Below are 24,612 nucleotides of genomic sequence, written 5' to 3'. Positions count from 1 at the left end.
ACCTGTGAACTACACGAAACAAGGAAAGGTCGCCATCCAGCGGTTGTTTAAAAGGTAGCTACACGGTGGGTAGCTACGTTGTGACAAGTTTTGAGTTTGTATATTTTAATTCCACGTTCAATGTCACATTTACGCTATATTTTATTTAGATGCTAGCTGTTGGGTGAACAAACGTCACGACTCACTGGCATACATTCAGGCAAGAATCAACTAAGATGAAACTGTGTTTGGATAAGTGTTTGATATTTATTTGCATTCATTAAATTGTTAGGCCAAGGCGGTCACCTTTTTAATATCTTATTTCATACAATGTAGCCTATTAATTACAAAATTGCTTGATATTTTAAATGAAATACAAGGAAAATAAACCCACCCCTAAATAGCCTACTTATTTCGAATTAAATGTATATGGGCCTATAAGATATGAGGATACGCTGGCCAAGAGATACCCATCATTCCAAAGAAATCAAGGATTTTCCTCACAAAGTTAAGTACTCAAACGGCTAGAACAGGAACAATATTTGTTTTGTTTCATTGCAATCTTGAGGGTTGGATGTCTCATTTGCAGTCCAATAAAAAAATGTTTTTTTAATATATATATTTTTTTTCCCCACTACATTTAATTATTCACAATATTAAACATATATTTAGACACGTCTAAAAAATGTGAAGAATGTGTAGGAAAATAAAAAAAAGAGCATAGAATTAATTAATTAATGTTATGTGTGTATATATATAGCATACAATAATTACCATAAATTAGTTAAGAAATGTAAATCATTTGCATATTCCTCACCTGTCAGCTCACGCCTAGGAAGTTGTTATGGAGCACTTTTTTCCACCTACTCATTTTCCTGGCCTTGTTTTCAAGATTCCTTAGTTCAGTATAGCAGAATATTTTTTATTTACTGAAATATAATTATTTAATAATATTTCAGGGTATATATGTATGTGCGCACACACATTTTATGAATTAATATTTCTATATAATATATATACACACACACACAAATACACATATATATATACTGAAATATAATTAGGCATATAGTTTCTCCTTTATTAGAGGTAAAGTAAATGGCAGCACGCTGACCTAAATATCCCCTTCCACCTCTCCTGAGGATAGACGTACCATCACAATCGTACTATAACCAGAGCGCATTTACCATTTGCGGTGAAATGCAAAAACCACAAGACATTAATCTGCAGCTCATGGAAAGTAAATGCTCTTTTACTGTTTTTTTTTTTTTTTTTAATAGAACAGAACAATCTTAAAAGAATTTGAGTAGGCTTCAATGGTTTGATGACAAATGTTTGAGGCATACAGATTCACATTTGCTGGAAGAAGGAAACAGAATGTTAGTATTGCTTTAGTCTTGAAGCAGTGCATCAATTAACAGTGTCTGAACACATGAAACAAGCAATGCAGACTTGAGCTTACAATATAAAGGGCAACATAATATTCCAAGAAATAGTTCAGATCCACAAAAGGTACACACACACACAAACAAATGTGCATATGATTGGTTTGTGCCGTTCACCCATAACTTTCACCACTCAAAATGTAGACTGTTTGGCTGCATGCATTATCTACCACAAGCCCCCCACCCCCGTGTATAACAAACAATGCACATCAACGATAGTCAAAACAGAACATACACATCTCATATAAAATTACATCCTAATAATTAAAAGATAGAAAATAAATTGGATTTCAAAGTTACGAATCATTACAAAATATATACATACAATATATACACATACATAAACACACACGCATATGTATAAACTCGTTCAACAGACCTTATATATACATCTGTGTGCATATGTATCTGTATGTACATTATGTATATATTTCAAGCAGTCTAGACAAGTGTTGGTATGTGGAACTTCACATAGTGCAACAAAAATAAAGTTAATTTAAGTAAATACAGAAGAAGTTTATTTCGTGCAGATTTAAAGCAAACTGAGCATTTAAATGGATAAAAAAGGTGGGTAAATGACAAACTGGTACATGATGAGCAACATAAAAGTGATAGTTCACCCAAAAATGAAAATTCTGCCATCATTTACCCTCATGTCATTCCAAACCTATATACATTTCTTTTTTTTGTTGAAAAAACACAAAAGAAGATATTTAGTAGAATTTTGGTAACCGAATGTTTCTCAAAATATCTTTCTTTTATGATATCTTTCACAGAAGGAAAAAAAAGTCATAGAGGTTTGGAACACAGAGGGCAAGTAAATGAGAATTTTCATTTGTGAGTGAACTAACACTTCAAAACTCACAAATGACCCTTTGCAACCCAACTCAGATAAAATAGGTTAATGTCAGTAAATAAATCCCTGACTAGCAAAAAAAAAAAAAACATCTGTTATGAAAAATCTCTCTAATGAATGAGAAATACCTAAATGTAGAATTCGAATCAAAAAGAGTAAGAGAGAGTGAGAAACAGAATTATCCCTCAGCTATGTGGCCACGCAGTCACGTAACACAGTATTGGGATGGTCGCAAATGGGAAGAAAAAAGAACCCCCGCTAAAACAAATGCAACCCTGTAGTTAAAACTTTCAAAAAAAAAGAAAAGAAAAAAAGGGTCAAGATTCTACTTCATGTCTCATCAAGTCCAATTTGCCTTGGGTTTATGGCTCTGTTGCCATGGTAGCATCCGTTACTGCTTTGTCATGATGGTTAAAGTTCAAATCCAAAGCCACAGGCTTACCCTGTTCCTTCCTCTCTTTACCTCCTCAATTCTCTCTCTCTTGCTGCCAGGCACTCTTCCACTCCATCCATCCCTTAATTTGTTCTCTCTTCATCTTTCTCTATCCCCTAAAAGCCCTGTGCTGCAGACTGTAAATTGTTGTTTGAGCTCAAGCAGCTATTGGGGTCAACTAGGCCACCCGGAGCCCGCATGTCCCTGGTTTCTCCCTCGAAACTTTTTTCTTCCAAGGGCTTCCCGATCCAGGAGCCATATCCATGTTGGTTCAGCGCCAGGAAGAACAGCCTCTTAGCATCCTGGAATGAAGTGGCAGCCATCTTAGCGTGGGAGTATGACGGCAGTGCCAGCAGATCGGCTCGGCCTGAACACTGACACAAAGCTTGGAAGAGACGGAACAGATTGGACTTGGAAACCCGTGATACCTCCATCTTGGTACTGTCATAAAGAGAGAAAGATAGATCATGAACGAAAGCAGGTGTCTAGGTCTCGAAGTGCTTCGGATAAATATTCAATTAGCTAGAAAAGCTGGAGTTCCTTTTTTACAATGGTGATGTATGACGGATGGGTCCATCTCTCACCTGTCCACTTTGCCCTTGGTGCCATCCAGTACCTCAACGCTGACCTGGTCTGGGTGACTCCAGTTAACGCTGGACTCTTTGGTCTTGTTTGTGTGGCGTGCTGAGTCATACACACTCACCCTGCCGACCTGCAGAGAGCAATACAGAAAAAAAATGAATGAAATCGCAGTAAAAACAAAAGTTTCATAGTACTAAATGCATTGTGTTGTGTGTGTACCTCAGGGTGGTTGAGAGTAAAGTTTGCTGGTAAACTCTTTTTGAACACATCACCATCTCTAGCCAATCGACAACATACAGCTCGAGTCAGATGACCATGGCTGTAGAGATACCCTGAACAAACGCATATATAAAAAAAAAGTCAACGAAGCTCTAACTTTGATGCATTATAATACAATTTATAATTTTAATAGCATTTTTTAAAACCATTTGAATACACATTTGTGAATTTTAATATAAAAGCAATATAATTTGCTATTATTACTACTATTAATAAAAACTAAAATTACACTAATTTGTTAACAAAACAGTATTTTTACATGCATTTTTATAATGAATAGTCAAATAAAATATAATTATTACTATTATTATTTTTTATTTCTAACTTTATAAAATATAATTTAAAATAATTGTATACTTATTTTTAATAATTATTCAATAATAATAATGCATTTTATAATTAATTTTAAATGTTTATTTTAATATAATATATTATTACAAGTTTACATATTTTAATTATTATTATTCATTTTTCAATCAGTTTCAATTAAATACCTTCTTTGTAAATATAAATAAATAAAAACAAAGATGCTTGAAAACATTGGATATCATTACTCAAAGCATGGCATCAGTGTTTACCAAGAGTGACTGAGCGCAAATAAACGGGGTGGATGAAGTGGCTGAGGAGCGCCCCCTGTAGGCCGAGCACATTCCAGCGCAGGATCTTGTCGCTGCAGCTCATGGTCCTCAGGCGCTCACCATGCTGAATGCCATCCCAGGTGGGCACAATGTCACTGGACTCCACTGGGATTGTGCCTTCACCTGAGAAAAGGTAAGGTTTAATGAAAACAGAAAAAGGAAAAGGTGAGAAATCTTGGTTTATTCAATAATATGCAAGAATGTATGATGTGACATTTAAATACAAAGTACAGTTGAGGACCAAATGAGAAGACTGTAGTATTGTCTACGGTAGCTCCAGAAAACTAGCTAACTAAACAAATAGCATTATCTGTAAGCATAATCTGGCTTATATCAGGACTGTCAGAAAAATGTCCGTCACAATACATCATGAGGCTGTTTTTTTTTACCTCCTTGTCAACAGTCAGGATCAGCACAACAGCTAACCAAGCACAACTGCCACCATCATGTGCAGACTTGTCAAGTTGAATTCAAAGAAATACATCCGCTTACCTGCCAACCGCTTTTGCCACGTAATTGCTTTTCTACTATCCCACTAGACAATGGCTGTTTTGCCTGGCAAAAGGCCACGTTCACGTGGCTATAGAGAACCTCTTTGGCAAGAAAACTGCAACCAGATGGTACGACAAACACTGCTGAGTGCGTCTTATTTAATCCGACAGTTAGCGGACTAGAGTTGTGTACCTGAGGTCCTGGAATTACGCCAAAGGGACAGCATGTGCATACAGTAGTTGGCCATTTAATTCATGTGCCCTCATAATCTTTAATCAAAATAACTTTCACTTGATACATCTCTTCTCTGATGCGTTTACTAGTGCGAGGTCGAAACAACCACTCACTCACATGAGATCACAGTAGGGCTGTTTCATTTTTTTTTCTTTCTTATATTTTAATCGATTCTCATTTCGAAGAACCGAAAACGATTCTTAAATCCCAAGAATCAATCTTTCAGTCCATGTTGTTTTTTAGTTGAATTAACTAAACATTGTAGCGCGCCTCCCAACCCATAAATCTCAAGCTTGGCTCCTTCTGATATGAAGCTTTTAAATTATGTCAATTTTATTATGAAATTCAAACACTAAATGCTGTTTTGGCGCTCTTTAATGTGACGTGATAGATAGCTGTAGTGCCTCAGTTCAAGCAAAGCAGCAGCGCCGGGCGCACATGAACTTCAGCTCTTCTGCTTCTAGTTTTTACTTCTAGTTGCAGCACGAAATAAACATGAATGAACATCAGAGGGTATGTTAAACGATACAGTACAACCTTACTGAAATCCGTATCATGTCACATGCAATCGCTCAATCAGCATTTCAACCACAGAAAGACAAAAAACAGCGTGTAAACAATATCACGTAATGTTACTTTTACCTCAGAAAACTCAGTCACTGTCAGTTACAAGAATTTTCTTGAAGGAGCATTTTGTTAAATATATGCACTATATTGCATATTCATTGTATTTTTACTTGCCTGTTCTGCAATATTTAATGTGTGTTTGAATAAATTCATCATGTTTTTATGACAGCCACCATTTAAGTAAAAAAATAAACTATTAAAAATGTATTATAAGGTTATTATAAAAACTTCATTGTGTAATTTAAATATAAGTAGTAAGTAGTTAATTTTAACATTTAATATTATTATGTAGGGAAGAAAAGACAATCGCAACTTCCGTTTCACGCTGACTTTAAGATCGGGAATTTCAAACAGAAACTATGACAACATGTGACATTTGATACTGATAGAAATGTTGTTGATTTTACAGGGGTTTCTGCATTAAGATGTTTGAATTAACCTGAAAAATCTGTATTTGTATTTTTTACCCCATTGGTGCAGTCATTTACAGTTCTTTTCCAGTCGCTTACCATTCTCCACCTTGGTTCTGAGCTTGCCCTGTTTTACGTTCTCGAAGAGAGGCATGTGTCCAGAGAGATTTTCTTCAGCAGCCTCGCTGCACGACTTATCGAACAGAGCGCCATCGCCACATGGAGCAGTGCTTTGAGACAAAGAAAAAGGCATGCTTTATGTTTGCAGATGAATATGTTCTAAAACCAGCTCGAATGAGAGGAAGTGCATGTCTCACCTAATATAAAGATGAAAGGTGATGTCAGATTTGATCTTCAGCTTACCATCATCTGCCACCTCAAAAATACTCCCATCACCAGGGCTTTCCCAATGTTTCATCAGCTCACTGTACAAAAACCTGAGCCATACAGATTTTACAAATAAGAGTGCTTTGTTAATATATTGCTTTTATTATTTCACTAATAGGGCTGATCAAAATCTTATTTGTGTAACAGTTACAAGTTGGTGCTTTTTGTCAAACTTTTTTTTTCAATTCTAGATTAAACTGTTAACTGTGTAAAAAGTTACATATATAAAGTTTATTACTGAAATATTAAGAAATTAAATAAAAATAATAACAGTAAAAACAGTTAATGCATTTTAAACAATTTTATATATTTTAATATTTTATATAAATGTTGACTACTGTATGTGTGTATATATCAATACATACACCACTATGTAAAAATGATACATATACTATATGTATATATGATACATATACTAGTGTAAACGTGTTGATAGTAGTCAAATATGTTGATGGTAGTCAACATTTGAAGTGGATCAGGGTTCTTGCAGGTTTCAGTAAGTCAAATTTAAGACCTTTTTAAAACATTTTAAGACCATAAAGATTGAAACACTACGCATTTACAAGCAAATAACAAATAAAATTAGCATCAACATGCACTTTTTGTTTACATAAACATTAAAATAATAACATTAAAATGATGGCTAGTTTTTAAAAGAGTGTCTTGCAACATGTTATCTACTAATATGTACAAGTTCAAATAAAGTTGACAAAAAAAGGTTTTATAAAAAGATAAACCTCACATATTTCAGCCTTTAAATAATTTTTTATAAAAAGAATGAGTCAAAAAAAGATTAATTACTGGCATTTACAATGCACATTAGCTCATCTTTTATAATTAAAGTCTGCATGAACCGGAAGTTGCAAACTACTTTTCTCCAGTGTTGTGACGCATTTCCAAGTGAAACGGAATATTGAACAGAGGGCAGGGTTTTACTTTAGCGCTCCTCCTCTCCATCTCTGCTCATAGCAGACTAACGGTGTGAGGGGAGTGGTTAAGCGTTATCACAGCAAAAAAAAAAATCTGTGTATTAACTTGCACGGCTTAATTGTTCACCACAAGACTAGTAATATGCGCTAACAAAGTAAATAGGGTCAATTTTGATTTCATGTCGACCTTAATAGTAAAATTCGGTCCGATTCACTCGTGGCATCTGTCGTTGCTATGCAACCATGCACTGCGCTCTCCACAACAACAAAGAGGTTTTAGTAGCTAATGGATTTACACCACTGATAAAGCTTGCTGTAGAAAGTCTGATAAGATTTTTTCATCGCTGCGCCTGGAAAAAGCGGCCGCATCGTTTCTTTTATGAGTGCGTTTGCCGCACGCCTACATTTGAATAACGAACTTGAGCGCGCAAAAGACGCAATATGTGAACGGCCTCTTGGCAAGCTACTTCTAATCAGGCCATGAACTACTGGTAGCTCGAGAGCAACGTGTTGGAGATCCCTGCTATAGAGCTCTGCTTTGTAGGCTGTGACTCGATACTTTTTTGCTACTTTGTAACTTTCTGCTTCTTTTTTTGATCCACTTCAAATGTTGACTACTGTATGTATACATGTATGTGTGTGTATAACACACACACACAACACAAGAAAGACAGAAGGTATAGGAGCAGACGCTCTCACAGTAACATCTTAAGAACACCGAATATATAGTCAATATTTATGAGCTGCTGTGAAATAAGACTCCATCTTGAAGAATGAGAGGGAAAAGGCTGTAGAATGAGAGAAAAAATGAATTATGGGATTGAGAGTGAGGGAGAGAGAAAGTTCTGCTGCAAGCTGATACCGGATAAAGCCTCTCCTGGAGATGATTTCTGCGTGGCAGTCATTAACGGTGTCTCCTCGAAGACTAAGCTCCTCTCCCTTAACACAGCGGTTTCCTACAGGCGTAAGACAACAATTATGGCACATCTCTAATTACAGTGCATACATCATGTTGGCTCTGTCTGTGTTTAAGTCTATGGGTCTACGTACCTGTCCCAAGGCTGACAACTGTTCCAAGTGTATCTGATCCGTTTCTCATAACAATGGTGGCAAGAATCTTCCTACCCAGAAGGCTGTGCTGGATGCGAGCTGTGAGTGCATTAAAGCGCTGATGGCTTAGCATGGCGATCTGATCATGCATCGTACTGCCTGATACTGGCAACTGAAACATACAAAAACTATTTTAGTAACTATTTTATTACACATCTCTCCTAAAGATTTTGTTAGGTCGAGTGTAGCATTGACTGGTCAAATACTTCCGAATAATGACAGTTGTACAGGGAAATAATGTATAACTGTCTCTAATCTCGGAAATCTGTTTCCTATATAATAAATATATCAAAAGAACAGCATTTGTCTGAAAAGGAAAGCTTTTGTAATATTATACACTACCATTCAAAAGTTTGGGGTCAGTAGGATTTTTTTTTAAAGAAATGAATACTTAAGTGACAGTAAAAACATTTATAATGTTACAAAAGATTTAGATTTATAATAAATGTTGTTCTTTTTAACTTTCTATTCATTAAGAATCCTGAAAAATTGTACACAACTGTGTACAACATTATTATTGATAATAATAATAAATGTTTCTTGAGAACCAAATCAGTATATTAGAATGATTTTTGATGGATCATGTGACACTGAAGACTGGAGTAATGATGCTGAAAATCAGCTTTGCCTACATATATATATATATATATATATATATATATATATATATATATATAAATATAAATAATTAACTACCGGCATTCAAAAGTTTTAGATAATTAACGTACACACAAATAATGAATCATATAATATATAAATGTATACTACTGGTAAAGAAATCAATATAAATGATAAATATAACATTTATATGAATAGTTATATATAAACATTTATATATAACACAGTTATATATAACATTTATATGAATAGTCATATATACACATTTACTTGCCTAGTACATGTAAAACCCTTTCAAACAGGGTTCAAAAATACCAGCCATTTGTGAGTAAACTTTTGTTTTGGCAAGTAAACAGAACTTTATTATTAAAAGTTTTCTTATGTTGCAGTTTACAATAAGTTTTCTGAATAAGTCAAATTGTAGGAATTATAATGACCCTTGGTGATGTAAATTTCATGCGCAAAATAGTTATAAATAGACAAAAAAAAAATCTGAGTTATTTTTAATAACAATTTAGCATCAAACATAGGGACACCAAAAAGTTAATTTTGTACTGCTTTCAAATATTATGACCCCTTAATATTTAATGGTAACTTTGTCTATGCATAGTTAAAAGCTACTGCTTATTTTATTATGAACTTTTATTAAAGTTTCTGCATGTTTAGTACCTCTGGCGTGAGCTCTCCAGTACGTGCTGCTTTCTCTGCTTCTCCGATGAGCACTCGAAGAGCAGCGTCTGCTGCCTCCTGCTTCCCCTGCTTCTTATTACTAGCACACACTGCAGGAAACCACCGCCCTCCCAATTTAGCCTGGTAAGTAAACCTGTGAAAAAGGGAGATGAAATAAAATTTGATATTAACTTTTTATTGTGTGCCAGAGCAGTGGAGAGTCAGACACCGAGATGAGAATCCTGCTGCTTCTGTAATAAGGACATAAAGATCAAGAAAACGTGACAAAGTAAGAGTGCAAGAGTACTTGGGCTCGTGTGAGAGTCCGGACTGGCCCACGAGGCGGATTTCAGCAGCGAAGCCTCGAGCACGGGCGTACTCGAGGAGGCCGGACACTGCGTTGTTGTTCAGGTGGTTGATGAGGTCACCCACACCTGCTTCATGTGCCGCCTGGAGCTCAGATGCCGTCAGGGGGGGTAGCGAGGGGCACGCAGGAATCGCTGGCTGAGACTCATTGTCGCCCAGAGCAAAGAAATTACCTGGAGGCTGGAAGAGAAAGATTGAGTTCAGTCTATCAGCATATAAAATTCTCTTTTTCTTTCCATCTTTCAAAGTGCTCTTTTTCTTCTTGTACTGTTGCCAAACCTCTCTTCACCTTGTTAAGATGTAGTAGTCCATCTCCCATTAGCTCCTTCACGGCCTCCTCTGCTGCCAGCTGCCTCGCTGCTTTCTTACTGGGCGCTGAGGCTTCTTGGAAGAGACGTTCCCCAACCTTTACACGGAACATAAACCTGACAGAGGAAGTAAGAAAAAGCAAGAAAGATGGTGGGAGAAAGGAGTGAAAATGACAATCAGTTACAGTGGACACTATATTTTCAAATCTATTGAGGCAGTTCTATTCCATTGAGCTCTGAATCCTCCAATCAGCTTTTACAAATCGCACAGAACAGAATGGGTCATTAAGGTTTTTTTTAAGAAATGATTATTTTTATTCAGCAAGGATGCATTAAATTGATCAAAAGACTTTATTTAAAAAAAAAAATCTGATTGAAATAAATGCTTGAAAAAAGTGTGGTTTCCACAAAAAAATATTAAGTAACAACTTTTTTCAACAATGATAATAAAAAAATCCTTCTTGAGCACCTAAGAATAATTTTAAAAGGATCATGTGATACTGAAGACTGGCGTAATGATGCTGAAAATTCAGCTTTGCCATCACAGGAATAGATTAATTTGAAAATATATTAAATTAGAAAACAGTTGTTAATCGTTATTAAAGGGGTGGTTCAGGATTTTGGACATCGGACCTCATTTTCAAGTTAGCCTGGTTGTTATTCATCAGTGGAGACAGTTTTCAAAAAAATTCATCCAGTCCTTCCAGTTGCATAGTTCGCCGATGCTAGGCTAGCGCGGGTCAACGGTATCTGTGCTAGCCTGCCATTAAAAGCAGTTTTACCCACTCCAAAAGTACACCAAAAGCAAATAAATTATAACGCCAGACTGTCGATGTAAATGTCTACTGAGAGAATAATGTTAGAAATCAAAGTACCGGTCCGGTACTCTTACATCTCAATGATCGCATTACATTTACAGGAACTAGTTTCTCAGCAGCGGCGGAATTTTACTTTGCTCCGGTTAGTAGTTCTGTGCCGAAAAGTAAACACAGAACAGAAGCGCGCGCACTACAGACGGGACGTCTAGCTAGCTAGTAGTAGCCTTGAACAACGATATTGAAAAACATTCGATTGTAAACTAAGGAATTGGCAACATGGTGATTCGTTGTGCATTTCGAAATTGTAAAAATAAACCAAATAGATGGTCATGCAAAAAGTTTCCACAAATTTCCATTGAGAGATCCAGAAAGGAACCAACTGTGGCTTCTTTCTGCTGGCTTGGACAACGAGACACCGGCAGAGACTATTAAAGTTGCGAATTTGTAGTGATTATTTTAGACCAGACGACTTTGAAAAACCCCATAATCGAAACGTTCATAAGTCACTGACAAGGAATGCAGTTCCAGCCGTCTTTCCATATGCACCAACAGCAGATGAACAGGTAATAACTTTTGTTAGGTAATAACTATAGCTATCTATGAAGCTAGTCCCTTTCATAACTGATAGAATGACAATGAGTCTAATGAGTCTAATGAATCACTAATGAGTTAGTGGAGATAACGTTACAGTTCAATTTCTGCCCTTTTAGCATCCATCTCGATTAGTTCTTCGTCTGTGTATTCCGGCTCATACATGTACGGTTCGTTGAATAAAACACATTCATCGTCTTCAAAGTCTGAAACATTGGCATGGCTTTCAAACGTGGCCATAGTCCTATGTTGATTTCTTAGTGAAATATCCTCTGCTTCTGTAATGATGACGAGTGTCAGCGGCAGGTAAATACACTTGCGTCATGTGGAGACTCTCTCGGTTGCCTAGGTAACTTAATATCAGTCCGCCGCTGCTGTAGACTGTGCTAATAAATACAGGGAACAAAGTGTAACTATTGCAATGCAATGAAAGGGTAGTTTGATTTCTAACGTTATTCTCTCAACAAAGACATTTACATCGACAGTCTGCCGTTATAATTTATTTGCTTTTGGTGTACTGTGGAGTGGGTAAAACAGTTTTTAATGGCAGGCTAGCAGATACTGTTGACTCGCGCTAGCCTAGCATCGGCGAACTATGCAATTGGAAGGACTGGATGAAATTTTTTGAAAACTGTCTCCACTGATGAATAACAACCAGGCTAACTTGAAAATGAGGTCCGATGTCCAAAATCCTGAACCACCCCTTTAATCGTAATTTTTTTTGCAATATTGGTTTTAATTATTTTTGATCAATTAAATGCAGCCTTGGTGAGAATGAGCAAAAGACTTCTTTGAAAAACATAATAAATATTACGACCCAACTACAACCAACTACCTCTACCTTCTTCAGCTCTTCAAATGTACTAATATTTGTTACACTGATAAAAGCACATTGAAACTGAGAATGACAGAGAAACAAAAATATGCAATTATGCACATAAGCATGCTGTCAATTCCTGGTTTTGCCAACTAGAGCCAAAAAAAGTTGCCTAGTTCGGCTAGTTTGGCAGGCAGTGCTACATTTACATCAAGGCCAGTAATCAGAATCGCTCTTTTGCTAAAGGCCATGAATATCCACTGGCACATGAAAAAACTATACAAGTAGGTTTGTGGAGGCTGTCCTGTCCGAAACCGAACAATACTCCGATTTCTCATTTAATAAGTTAAACAAGAAATGTGGAGAAACTACATTCATCAACTTCATCAAGATATTATACTTGGTGTATAGCTTTATTACTGCAGATATCATACTGCATCTAATGAATTGTAACTTACTGCTCAGTCCTAAAGTAAAATAAAGCTTTTTTCCTCCACAGAGATCAAGTTTCTCTGATTTATCTGTTTTGTGTTGTTAAAGCGTGACTTCTTCCACACTTGTACACCCTTCTAGTAATGCATTTGTTTTGAAATCAAATTGTGTTTTGAAATGTGATTTAACATCTCATATTGCTGCTGCTTAGATACCAAGTGTATAAAACAGGATAAGATATAAAATCATATTGTATTAAAGACTACATTGCAACAGAAATGTCTCATTTTCAATAAGCACCTCATATCAAATCTGACTTAAACCAGTTCCTGAGATGGGGTTTGTGTTGAGCGCTCTGAGATCAATGAGAACACTCTGAAGTAGAGGTCGACCGATAGTGGATTTTACCGATAACGATAGCTAGGTTGGGCCATACTTGCCGATAACCGATTAATGAACCGATAGTTTTTAAAATTGATACTGGATAAAAACAAACATAACACTCCAAGTAAAACAGTGCTGAACTTTATTATAAAAATAAAAAAAACTGTATTGAACCATGAAAACATGCTAAATGAAATAAATATATAAATGTGAATAAATATTTAAGTCAATAAAAGACATTCATTCAAACTGAAACAAAAAGTAATACTCTAAATAACAAATAAAACCAGTTACATTCAAAATGTAACTATTTAACTGTTCTTTTCAAGCCAACTTAATTAATAAAAAAGTAACAAAATTTGTATTAAAGTGAAGATAAAAAAAAAAAAAAAAACGAAATCGAATGCTTTTCTGATTCGTTTATGTTTCTGTCGGCTGTATGAACATCAGTTTGCTTACGTCTCTAGCTTTAAATATGCAACTTCTCTGCATATTTAATGCATAAAAGTGACCAGCTGGATATGAACTAATGCAAATATAGAGGTAACAATTGTGACATTAAACATTCGGGTCGGACTTACGTTTATGTTTGTCAGTGTTTTAACCGCTTGAGGTACTACTAATGTTAGCGTCCTCTCGGCCTCGAAGGCAAACAAACAAACTGTTGTGCTGTTCTTTCTCTACTAATGCAGCATTTAGTCAACAAATTAATCACTTTATAATGATATGACAATGTAGCCTACTGTATACATACATTTGAGCTGTCGGTGCTTTAAACGCGCGTCTGATGTCAGCGCTCTCCACGCAGCATGTGCTCTCAGTGCAGCACGCAGAATCACGTGTCGAAATAAACAACACGAGGCGATAGTTTTTATTACACCTCTAGAGGCCGCTCTTGTACTGCATCATGCCAGCAGACCCTTCTCAGCTCTTACACTGTGTAATGAATGACAGCGCGCGCTTCTCAGCCGCTCCAGCAATGGACGCAACCAGGAAAAACTATCGGTATATATTTTTGCCGATAACGATAGTTCCACCAGTCAACAATCGGTGCCGATTAATCGGCAAAACCGATGAATCGGTCGACCTCTACTCTGAAGCACGCATGCAGACTTTATATTCATTTAATTAAATATTCAGTTTAATAATCACATTAGGCCATATCACGATTTCGATCTTATTTTGATAGTTTCTTTTAATTTGTCAATGCAACTTCCTTTGATGCAGACTATGTTAAATGCTAATGGACAATATCAATAAAAGTAATACGATCAAGAACCAGGACAAAATAAGAAAGACAGTATACAGATAAAAAAGCATTTCGGGCCAGGATCAGACAAAGCAGGCAGGCATTGTTTCACATCCAGCAAAAATCCCACTGTATGGGGCAAAACGAAGAAAGGACACAGTAAAACACAAAAGAAGAACAGTGCTACCAAAACGACAGAATAAAAGCTCAGTAGGTTCTGTAGAGGCAACAAAGTGATATGGGGAAAAGAGTCGAGGACTTTAAAAAGGAAGAGCAAGAATGAGAGGAGATAGTACAGAATGTCCTTGGAGTTGTGGAGAATGTGAGGAGAGCAAGGGGACAGAGGAGCCTTGCAAATAGAGAAACATCAGGATAAAAAGCATGTGACTTTCTGTAGCAGGATTAAAGGGATGTAACCTAAAGTTTTTTACTGTGGGACACATTTTACCGTGGATCATGGGGGGGCCCTTCCTGTCCTGTCTTGATAAACTGGATGGCATTCCCACTGCGCTGACTGTGCTCCATCAGGACAGAAACAGGATTCTTTCCTCCAGGTAGAGACCGAGAAAGAGCCTGGGGCGGAGTATCAGTGCCACCCTTTAGAATTGATATGAAGAGAGCGCGAGAGGATTAGTAAATAAACTAATTAATAAAATTAAAGGATTAGCTCACTTCAGAATTGAAAAATTTCCTTATAATTTACTCACCCCCACGTCATCCAAAATATTCACGTCTTTCTTTCTACAGTCGAAAAGAAATTTAGGTTTTTGAGGAAAATATTCCAGGATTGTTTGTTCTCCATATAGTGGACTTCAACGGTTATCATTTTCTATATATATAAAATAAAACATTTATATACTTTTTAACCACAAATGCTCGTCTTGCACGTCAATGACTTCAGGCATTACGTAATCACGTCGGAGCATCACAGCTAATGCAAGACGAGCATTTGTGGTTAAAAAGTATATAAATGTTGTTTTTTTTAGAAAATGACAGATCGTAGATAAAGCTTTATTCCTCGACTGGGATCACGTAGAGCCCTTTGAAGCTGCATTGAAACTGCAATTATATGGAGAAAAATCCTGGAACTTTTTCCACAAAAACTTTAATTTCTTTTCGACTGAAGAAAGACATGAATATCTTGGATGACGTGGGGGTGGGTAAATTAACAGGAAATTAAAATTCTGAGGTGAATCAATATTATATTTAAATAAATATTATTATATTATATGTAATATACAAGATGCATATATTTTATAAATGTACATATATTTAAATGAAAGGTAAAATAGGACATCAAAGACATATGTAGGAGAATAAATGATCAGGTTTCATGCAACTTTGATACATAAAAAGAAAACAAACATACTAGCATATCATCTGACAGGTCAGTGGTTGACTCAGCTCCCTCAATGCTCGGTTCTTCCTCTTCCTCTCCATCTCCACCTGCTCCCTTCATCTCCTTCCAAAGAATCTTCAGGGTTATGGCTGCAGCATCTTTTTTGGCCACTTTTTTGTTTGAACCGTCAGCTGGTGGAAACCTGCGACCATCTAACATGACCTGCATCCTAAACCTGGAGACAAAAAGAAAAAAATCTCAAGCTATAAACTGTGTTTAAATGTAAACAGTTTGTTTCAACCAATTCTTAATCATGCAATCTCATTTCACCAAAATTCACTAACAAGAGAACATTACTTCTGTAACATCTCCAAAAATACATTGGCTGTTGCACAAATTCTTAAATTAATCACAGCTGTGTATCTGCCTTCACATACACAGCCAAAAAAGACAGAGGCAAAAACTTATGCTGTCATGAAACTATAAACAAACTTTTCATCTACTAACCGGGGGTCATGTGAAGGTCCAGACTGCTCCAGAAGTAGGAATTCACAAGTGTGTCCAAGATGCTGAGCAAACTCCATCAGCCCGCTAACTGGGTTCTTACTGCGGGCCTCCTTGAGTTTCTGGAATCTGCTTGTCTCCAGACTTTGAGCTGGGGGAGGGGGAGCAGCCAACGAAACGGCGACCTCAGAGCGGATCGTGTTCAGGAATTCTGGAATATCATCAGATGCCCACTGTGAACGTTCTCCTCCATTACTGGCCGTATCCTGATAGTATGAGAACTGATGGGGAGGAGGTTGGAAGTAGCGGAAGGTGGAGGAGGAAAGGTCACTGGGTTTGGGGGGTATTGGCTCAAGGCCAGGCATGTCAAGCTCTGCGTTACCAAAAATGTTGTTGTTGTCCAACATCTCCACCAATGGATTTTCACCCCCATCCATCGGCACTGCTCCAATATCACCTGAAAAATCAAATACATCATCTGCTTCCAACTTGACCGAAGCTACGTCTGCAATCCCTTCAGCTGCTAAGTTCAACAACTCTGCACTGTTCACATCCCGATTTGCAGTCGCTGCAGCTTTTCGTTGGCGGTCCATCTTTTCCTGCCGGTGTGCACTTAGTGACCATGTAGGTGGAGTAACTTCGGTGTTGCGCCTTACATCACCTTGTTTCTCCAAGGCATAGAGTGTGGGATTAACCTGCTTGGCACTGCGCAGGCCGAGGTTCTTGGCGATCACAAGCGAATTACCCGTACCCACTTCATAGAGGTAATGTAGGATCTTCTCTTTGCCATCTTTAGAATCCGCCATTGTTGACAAGGTTACCAACTGGACTACAGGTAAAAGAGTCTGTTGATCCTGGACAGGAATCAACGTTTCACAGGTATCGTCACCTTCAGAGTCCTCCGACTGGTCACTGATATTGCCGTCAGCCTCTATGAGGATCTGTGATGCAGAGGGAGCGCTGGTGCTGGTAAGATGCTCTCTAGCCTCTTGTTTTATGGATGAACTCTGACCTGGCTCTTTCACCAAATCCTTTGAAGACTGCGATTGGTCTCTCCCTTTGATTGGCTCGCTGTCCTCTTCCTTGCAGAGTCTCCACAGAGGAGGAATCTCACCTTGCTTCACTGCTTGGTTTGTCCTTAAGAGGGCATATAAAGCCTTATTAACAATTGTTTTGGGAAGACCAAGCTTTTTGCCCAAGGCTCTTGCCTGAATGGTCTCGTCTGGCCCGAGTGATGTCAAAAAAGCAAAGACCTGTTGCTGGATCTCAGGGGTCAAATACAGAGACTCTCTGACCGAGCCAGGAGAACTGAAAACCTTGCTAGAAATGCTACTGCAGGACAAAATGTCAGAGTTGTCTACCCTTGTTATCCGGTCACTTACACTCAGACTATGAAGGCCAGAGGACACATCATCTGCCTGTGCATTCCAGTAATGCTTAGCCTGTTGATTCGGATAATACTGTCCCTTCTGATGAGGGTGATTCCACCCTGACTTTTTCTTAGGTCCAAAGTTATGCTCCTTTTGCCAGTTTCCTCTGCCTCTTGCGTAGCAGTCTCTTCTTCCGAAACTGTTACCACTTGTTTTGAAGTCTCGATAACCTGTCTGGTAGTGGAGAGAACCAGTCAAGATCTTTTCCCCTTGGCTGGGGGTTTGGGACCCTCGCTGCTGGGGTGCTTTGAACTGCGGAGCCTGTGCACTTTGCCCCCTGAGGAACTGCACCTGGTATTGTCGGAAACTTACACCATTTGGGTCGGCGATCTGATCACTGCTGTGGTGGGGGGATCCCCACAGGGGTGAATCAGAGGGACTAGGGGGAAAAGGATGACCACGTGGAGGCACGCCAGGAGCACCCGGGTAAGAGGAGTAAAGAGAAGGGTGCGGATAGCTGCCGGATACAGAGCCGGGGCTTGGGACACAAGGGCCCCGTTGGTGACCAGTGGTCGTGTGGGAATGAAACTGGGGTTTTCCCTGTTGGGGAGGGAGGGAGAATCGCTGGCAATCTTTGTTAAACCCTCCTCTACCTCTGCTCATAGCGCAGGGGTCGGGGGCGAGGAGGGAGTAGCGTTGGGCTTGATGGACGTGTTAGAATGAGACTCAGCTGTCTGGATGTAATGTCACAATGATAGCAAAGGCTTAATCTGTGCACTGCTTCTTCTGCAGAGAGACATAGAACAACAGAAAAATCTATTAAAGAATGCAAAAGTGAAAGCAAGCTTTTTGATGTTGCAGTGTCACTGTACAGACCAGTGTTTCTCCTACAATGTATTCAGCAGCGCCGCAGCAAAATCTTCACATGATCAGTAATATCACGACATTCACTTACACACCTAAAAACACTGAGACATGGCGACCGGCGGCGCTGCTAATGCGGTGGCTCTTAATCCACTTGTTGACAAGAAAGGAGGTAAGCCACATATGGAAATATTTTTGATTAGGCTAATGTCACGTTGACACAAGGAGCGCGTTTTTTAGCGCGTGCATTGCGAATTCTCGCGCCTCTGTGCGTGGTTGCATAGCAACAACAGACGCCACAGGAGAGCAGAGCAAGCGCTTGTGGAAAGGAGAAAGCGGTACGAACTGCGCTCTCCATGATGACAAGGAAGTATCAGCAAAGAAATAATTGATTTCTAGCCCTTGCATTAGCTTTACTACTAGATATATTTATGGAGATGAGAAATAAAAAGCCACCCAGTACAGCTATGATCAGCTGTTCGGCCGAGCTTTCGATGTTGTTATGGCCTTTTCAGATGAGATGTTTTAATCTCGCCACGCACCAACAATTGAAATAACGAATTTGCGCGCAATTTTTTTTTTATTGTTAGGTAATTTTATCTAATGTTATCTAACAAATGGAACCATATTGTAAAGTGTTTTTAATACTACAGTTTCCATCTTTGTAACCGTGATTTACATTTACATATTAAAGTGTATTCTAAATTAAACTTTGGTACCGAAATTGGTACAGAGAACCGTGGATTTTCACGGGTATTTGTACCGAATACTGAAAATTTGGTACCATGACAACACTATTAGCTAGTTATAAATAAGCTACAAATGTCCATTTCTTTCCACAAAACTTGCCAGAAGTCATGGTTTAAAAGGTAATTAAAAATAATAATATTCCGGAGGTGCATGCCCCCCTGCGCCGGCACGTAACAGCACCGCTGCTGGGAAAATTTCTAGGGGAAACACTGCAGACACACAAATTCTGTGGCAGATTTCTTGGCAACAGAGCAGACTGTAATTTGAACACTTGGTAAAAGGCTCACAGATTAATTATTCATGCTTATTTTGACACAATCAATTTATTTCTGGCTTAGCGAGTAATTTGCGGATCCTTATGGTGAGGGAAAGTGTTCATGGGTTTTAGAGGAAAGCATTTTCAAGGACATTCTCTCCCAATGTGAGCAACTATAGTAGCTAAAGCACAATGATGAGTAAATCTGTTTTTAAAGAGACTGGAAAAACATTGGAAGAAAAAAAGTGAACCTAACACTCGTTTACAAAATGCAGTACTCTCTACTACAGCATAGTATATGTCTGGTGAATTGCTGTGAGTGAGAGTTTAAAATAAGTTGCTTATTAAGATTCAACAGTCCTCACTCACAATACAGCAGGTCAATAGAGAGTTTAGCCAGCAAATTCATTATTTTTGATAGATTCAGGCAACAATAGCTCAGAAAAATAGCAAGGTTATCACACATTACATAAGACACAAAGTAAACCAAAATTAATGTGAGAGCATTTTTCTAACCACATAATTTTTGCATGTTAGCTACATTTTGTTACATTCCAGTGTACAATGAAAATTAATATTAAAAACACACATACCTGACATGAAATAATTCAGCACCTTGATGCAGTTTCACATTTAACTTCAGACATGACTAGCACACTCTCTAAATAAGCTTAAGCGAGAGGGAAAGTGATTCTGCTGCTCAATCTCTTTCCATGTGCTCCTCCATGAGTCACACTTGTCACTTTGATATCCAAAATACAAATCTGGCATTTTAGTGGCCATTCCTTTCTAAATACAATGAGGTAACAGTATGGAGATGGTACCAGATTGTAATTCCATCTTATATTTATATATACCCAGTACCACCAATACCACGGTACTAACATGTCACTCCAAGGTATTTTAAATAATACCATTTTCCTTTTACCAAGGAAAAGCCTATTGTAAGAGCAGAAAGTTTAGCAAATTAGCCATTTAAATAAATCAATGTCTTCAAAATTGAGAGTTGAGGTAGATAGGTTATTAAACACGTATTTAAATATTGGAAACAATGGGAAATGTTACATTTAATCTAGGGCTGTTAAACGATTAATCGCATCCAAAATAAAAGTTTGTGTTTACATAATAAATGTGTGTGTACTGTATAATTATTTTGTGTATATATATATATAAATAAATACACACGTTCATGTATACATTTAAGAAAAATGTGTTATATATAAAATATTTATAGCCTAATTGATATATAATATCAATTATATATAAATCTATATACAGTACATACATGCAAATATTTCTTAAATAAATACAAGCATGTGTGTGCATTTAAATTTAGAAAATAATTATACACAGTACACACACATTTATTGTGTAAACTACACAAACTTTTATTTTGGATGTGATTAATGGCAATTAATCGTTTAACAGCCCTAATTTAATCTCTTAACAAATGGATTTTCACATTATCATAATAATTAGTTTTGCATTCACACAAAGCAATTTCTAACAATATTTCTAAGAAAACAAGTGCATAGCCTATACGCTTGAGACAAATGACTTCTTAAGGTTTTATACATTACCATGAAATTCCCTGATCTAGCTAGGTGTTCTATGACCGTGGAAAGATGGGAGCCCACACATTTTGTATATTACCCAAAAGCATAAGTGGGGCCCTTATATGATGAAAATAATGGTGTTTATTACAATAATCTTGCATCTTAAAGCCTTCTTTAAAATGAATCACTGACTCTTAGTTTTAGCACATATTCTACAGTAATGGTTCAGTCACTTTGGCAACAATGGTGTTTACCTACACAAGTAAAAACCCATTCATACGAACCCAAAAAGTTATACATACCACAAAAACACCTGAAGATAAAAGACAGATTAACTTGACAGATAAACTAGACAGGCTAAGGCCCAGACTCGTGCACTGATTAAAAACTGTTCCGCATGCAAAATGAAAATGAAATAGACGGATTCAACTCCAGCAATACTCCTACGGTTCCCGTGTGGCCTCTGCAAATGGTTTAGATCCACAAACTCCACAAAACGAGATGATCCTGAAACTTGTCTACACTTTTGGAAAGTGTGTTGGAAAACGATACGAGCAATAAAAGAAAATAGAAACCATGCGTAAACGCAGAATGTTGCGAACTAGGCACAGACCACTTTAAGTTTCGTTTTCTATTCTTCTCCAAGCTCTCAAACTAGTCTCTAAAATTCATCAATAACCCGCATTTCGCTAAACTGACAGCAGGCGGCGCCCTTAGTCAGAAGCGCTTGAAAGTTTCATAGGCCTATTTTACAGTTTCACAAACTGTAATTACACCATTTAGTTATAACAACATCCCAATGGAGTAAAACGTACCTGAAAACACAGATACCAAGAAATCGTTCATAGGTTAATAAACTGTGAAACAACTCGTGCGGGGACGACTGTATTCATATTACTGCATATCAGTTAACAGCGCGACATATTAATACTGCATCGCACTACTCATTTTATCATAGCCGTTGAACTATTGGTTTCGTTTCAGATTTCACCAGCCAGCAGACGGAAAGCAAACCTCCACCTGCGACCCTCCCAGATGCATAATACATGAGGTTACAGTACTGTGACCGACATGAAACTGCACTGCAGTTTATAACCTCCTGCTGAAGCCTGAGGTGGCTGAACATCTTCGTGTAAAACAGTTCTGAGGATGCGCGTGCCTCGACTTAACTTCTCGAAAAGAAAAAGTGTGGAAAATACGGGTAATGTACAGACAAATGTACCCAAGAGGCGCTTAATAACACCGTTTATCCAATACACAGAGTCACCCAAAGTTGAAACTTAGTAGATCAGAGCTTTAGGCTACAGAGCATCACAGACAGAATGACAGCAACTGCTTTCAACACCATATTCAAGAGTTGATGTAACGTTAGCCTAACGTTATAGCCTAAGAGTATTCTTAAATTCATGCTAATATATTATTAATATTACTGTCATCTTCATTATTATTATTATTTTGCGTCACTACATTTATTGTGAGTTAAGCTGTGAAACGAATAACGTACTTTTTAATTTGACGTTACGTTAAATGGCTTCATACAGCAGTATTGTGGTGATAACAGTGTGAAGTGATTTTATAAATAATTATTATGGTAGTAACTTTTTTTTTGTTATTGACCGGAATACCTATTAGAATTTGAATTGTTTGATTTTTAAAATTGTATTTAGTAAGTTTAGTAACCGCAGAGATATTAGATTGCATACATCAAGGAGTAACGTTACATTTCAAGAGTCCCGTACAAAAAAGCAATGTGGTAACGTTACTATGTCTATGTGTTTGCATTATGGTAAAATCATGGTATTATTTTTGTTCTTACTCAACAAAAACATATATTTTTAAACTAATCCCAAATAATCGTCTTAGTCCAGTATCAACAAGCCCTTTAAGTTATGAAAACCGATAACTACTTACAAGGACATCGGAGGTTGCTCAGTTTGAATGAAAACATCGCTGCCTACGCAAGTAAGCAAATACAGCCCGCTATAAATCATTTGCTAAGCTATAATTCAACTGCAAGCATGCAACAGCATATAATTAGAGGTAACTAGGGCGAAAAGACTCAATGGACACGGTGTATGGACTATTCTTTCGACAGCCAACAAGAAACCGCGATCGGAGAAGCTTTTGAGGCATTTCTCTCACTCCAGGACAATCCAGTTCCCACTCCGTTCCAAAAACGCGTTGATATACTAAATAACATAAAGCTATGTAAGTTACATGGAGTAAATATACTTACATGCGCAGACGACGTAAACAATCCTGCAACGTCCCTGCAAGAGGCCACATGCAGATTGAAAACACAGCGCTGGTGAATGACAATGAAATGTGGCGCGTAGCTGCGACGGTGTTTTTGTCGCTCTCTGATGACGTATTCGCAAGAAACCGCAATGTGATCCTGAAAACACGATCGGTTATTAATGAAATCAAACGAAGTAGCGCTTTGTGTAATGCGTGATTTGAAATGGAATTTAATTTTAGTAAATAATGCTCGTTATGGTTTATAGCTAGGAATATTCCCAGTGTCGATGAATATGAAAGAATGTAGCCTAATATGACATATAAATAATGATTCAGTTGTCAGATTTTCCTGCCCTTTTCCTCACTCTGGAGCTTGATATTTCAAACTAGGGGGACCTTGGACAAGTTTAGAGAAATGCAGTGAAAACATGTAAAAATGAATAATAATTAGGCCTAGAATAGGATTAAACCAACCAATAGTTAAATATATAAATAAATGTAAAATAAATCAAGATGAATTAAAAGAAGAAGAAGAAGGAACAATGATGTAACATAATAGGAAAAATTATTTTACACATTTAAAATAGGCCTATATTTTTCCACAGTGTTAATTGGGTCTTTTACATAAAAATATGTTGCTGCCTTTAAAAATGTATATGAGGATCACTATAAGGATTGCAGGAGTCATAGCCTATTTGGCAGTTCATGGCATCTAAAAGATTCAAAGATAACCTGCTCTGGAGGTAGCGATATGTCCAGACTGTCCGCTGCAGCCTTGTTTTGTCTGATTTGGTGAGCAAACCTAACCAGACAGTTCTAAAGGTGTACATGACAGACTCTGTGACTACTTAATAGACCCGTATCAGCAGCTTCAGTGGCAGGTTGAACTTCCTCAGCTGGCAAAGGCAGTAGAAACTTGTACTAGGCCTGACGCTCACGCTGCTGCTGAAGTGACACACGCCGTCTTGTGTTTCAAGCCCCATTTGTTCTTTAATTGTTAAATGCCTGATAAAATCACTGGGGTGAAGGTCAGTGACATGACCCACAGAGAGCAACACTACTGTTACTAATCCCATTCACAA

General features: G+C 37.6%; 1 protein-coding gene across 2 annotated transcripts; it reads right to left on the bottom strand.

The window, feature by feature from the left end:
- Positions 1-2,118: 2,118 nt before the first annotated feature.
- On the bottom strand, positions 2,119-23,645 carry adar (adenosine deaminase RNA specific). 2 transcript variants are annotated; one of them, XM_079625585.1, is made up of 15 exons: positions 23,529-23,645; positions 16,500-18,652; positions 16,023-16,227; positions 15,102-15,250; positions 10,344-10,479; positions 9,996-10,234; positions 9,689-9,842; positions 8,342-8,513; positions 8,154-8,247; positions 6,293-6,412; positions 6,075-6,205; positions 4,153-4,335; positions 3,515-3,627; positions 3,298-3,425; positions 2,119-3,154 (listed from the first exon to the last, which is right to left on the bottom strand). In XM_079625585.1, the coding sequence occupies exons 2-15, from the start codon at positions 18,527-18,529 to the stop codon at positions 2,830-2,832; spliced, it is 4,179 nt and encodes a 1,392-aa protein (XP_079481711.1). In that variant the 5' UTR covers positions 18,530-18,652; positions 23,529-23,645; the 3' UTR covers positions 2,119-2,829. The 2 variants fall into 2 exon arrangements, with proteins under 2 accessions (XP_079481711.1, XP_079481712.1); XM_079625586.1 differs by lacking the exon at positions 23,529-23,645 and adding an exon at positions 21,595-21,935.
- Positions 23,646-24,612: the final 967 nt, after the last annotated feature.

The sequence above is a fragment of the Phoxinus phoxinus genome (assembly GCF_949152265.1).
Source record: "Phoxinus phoxinus genome assembly, chromosome: 10".
In the NCBI taxonomy this organism is placed as follows: Eukaryota; Metazoa; Chordata; class Actinopteri; order Cypriniformes; family Leuciscidae; genus Phoxinus; species Phoxinus phoxinus.
The sequence above is the reverse complement of the archived record's forward strand: the minus strand, read 5'-3'. Positions and strand labels throughout refer to the sequence as shown.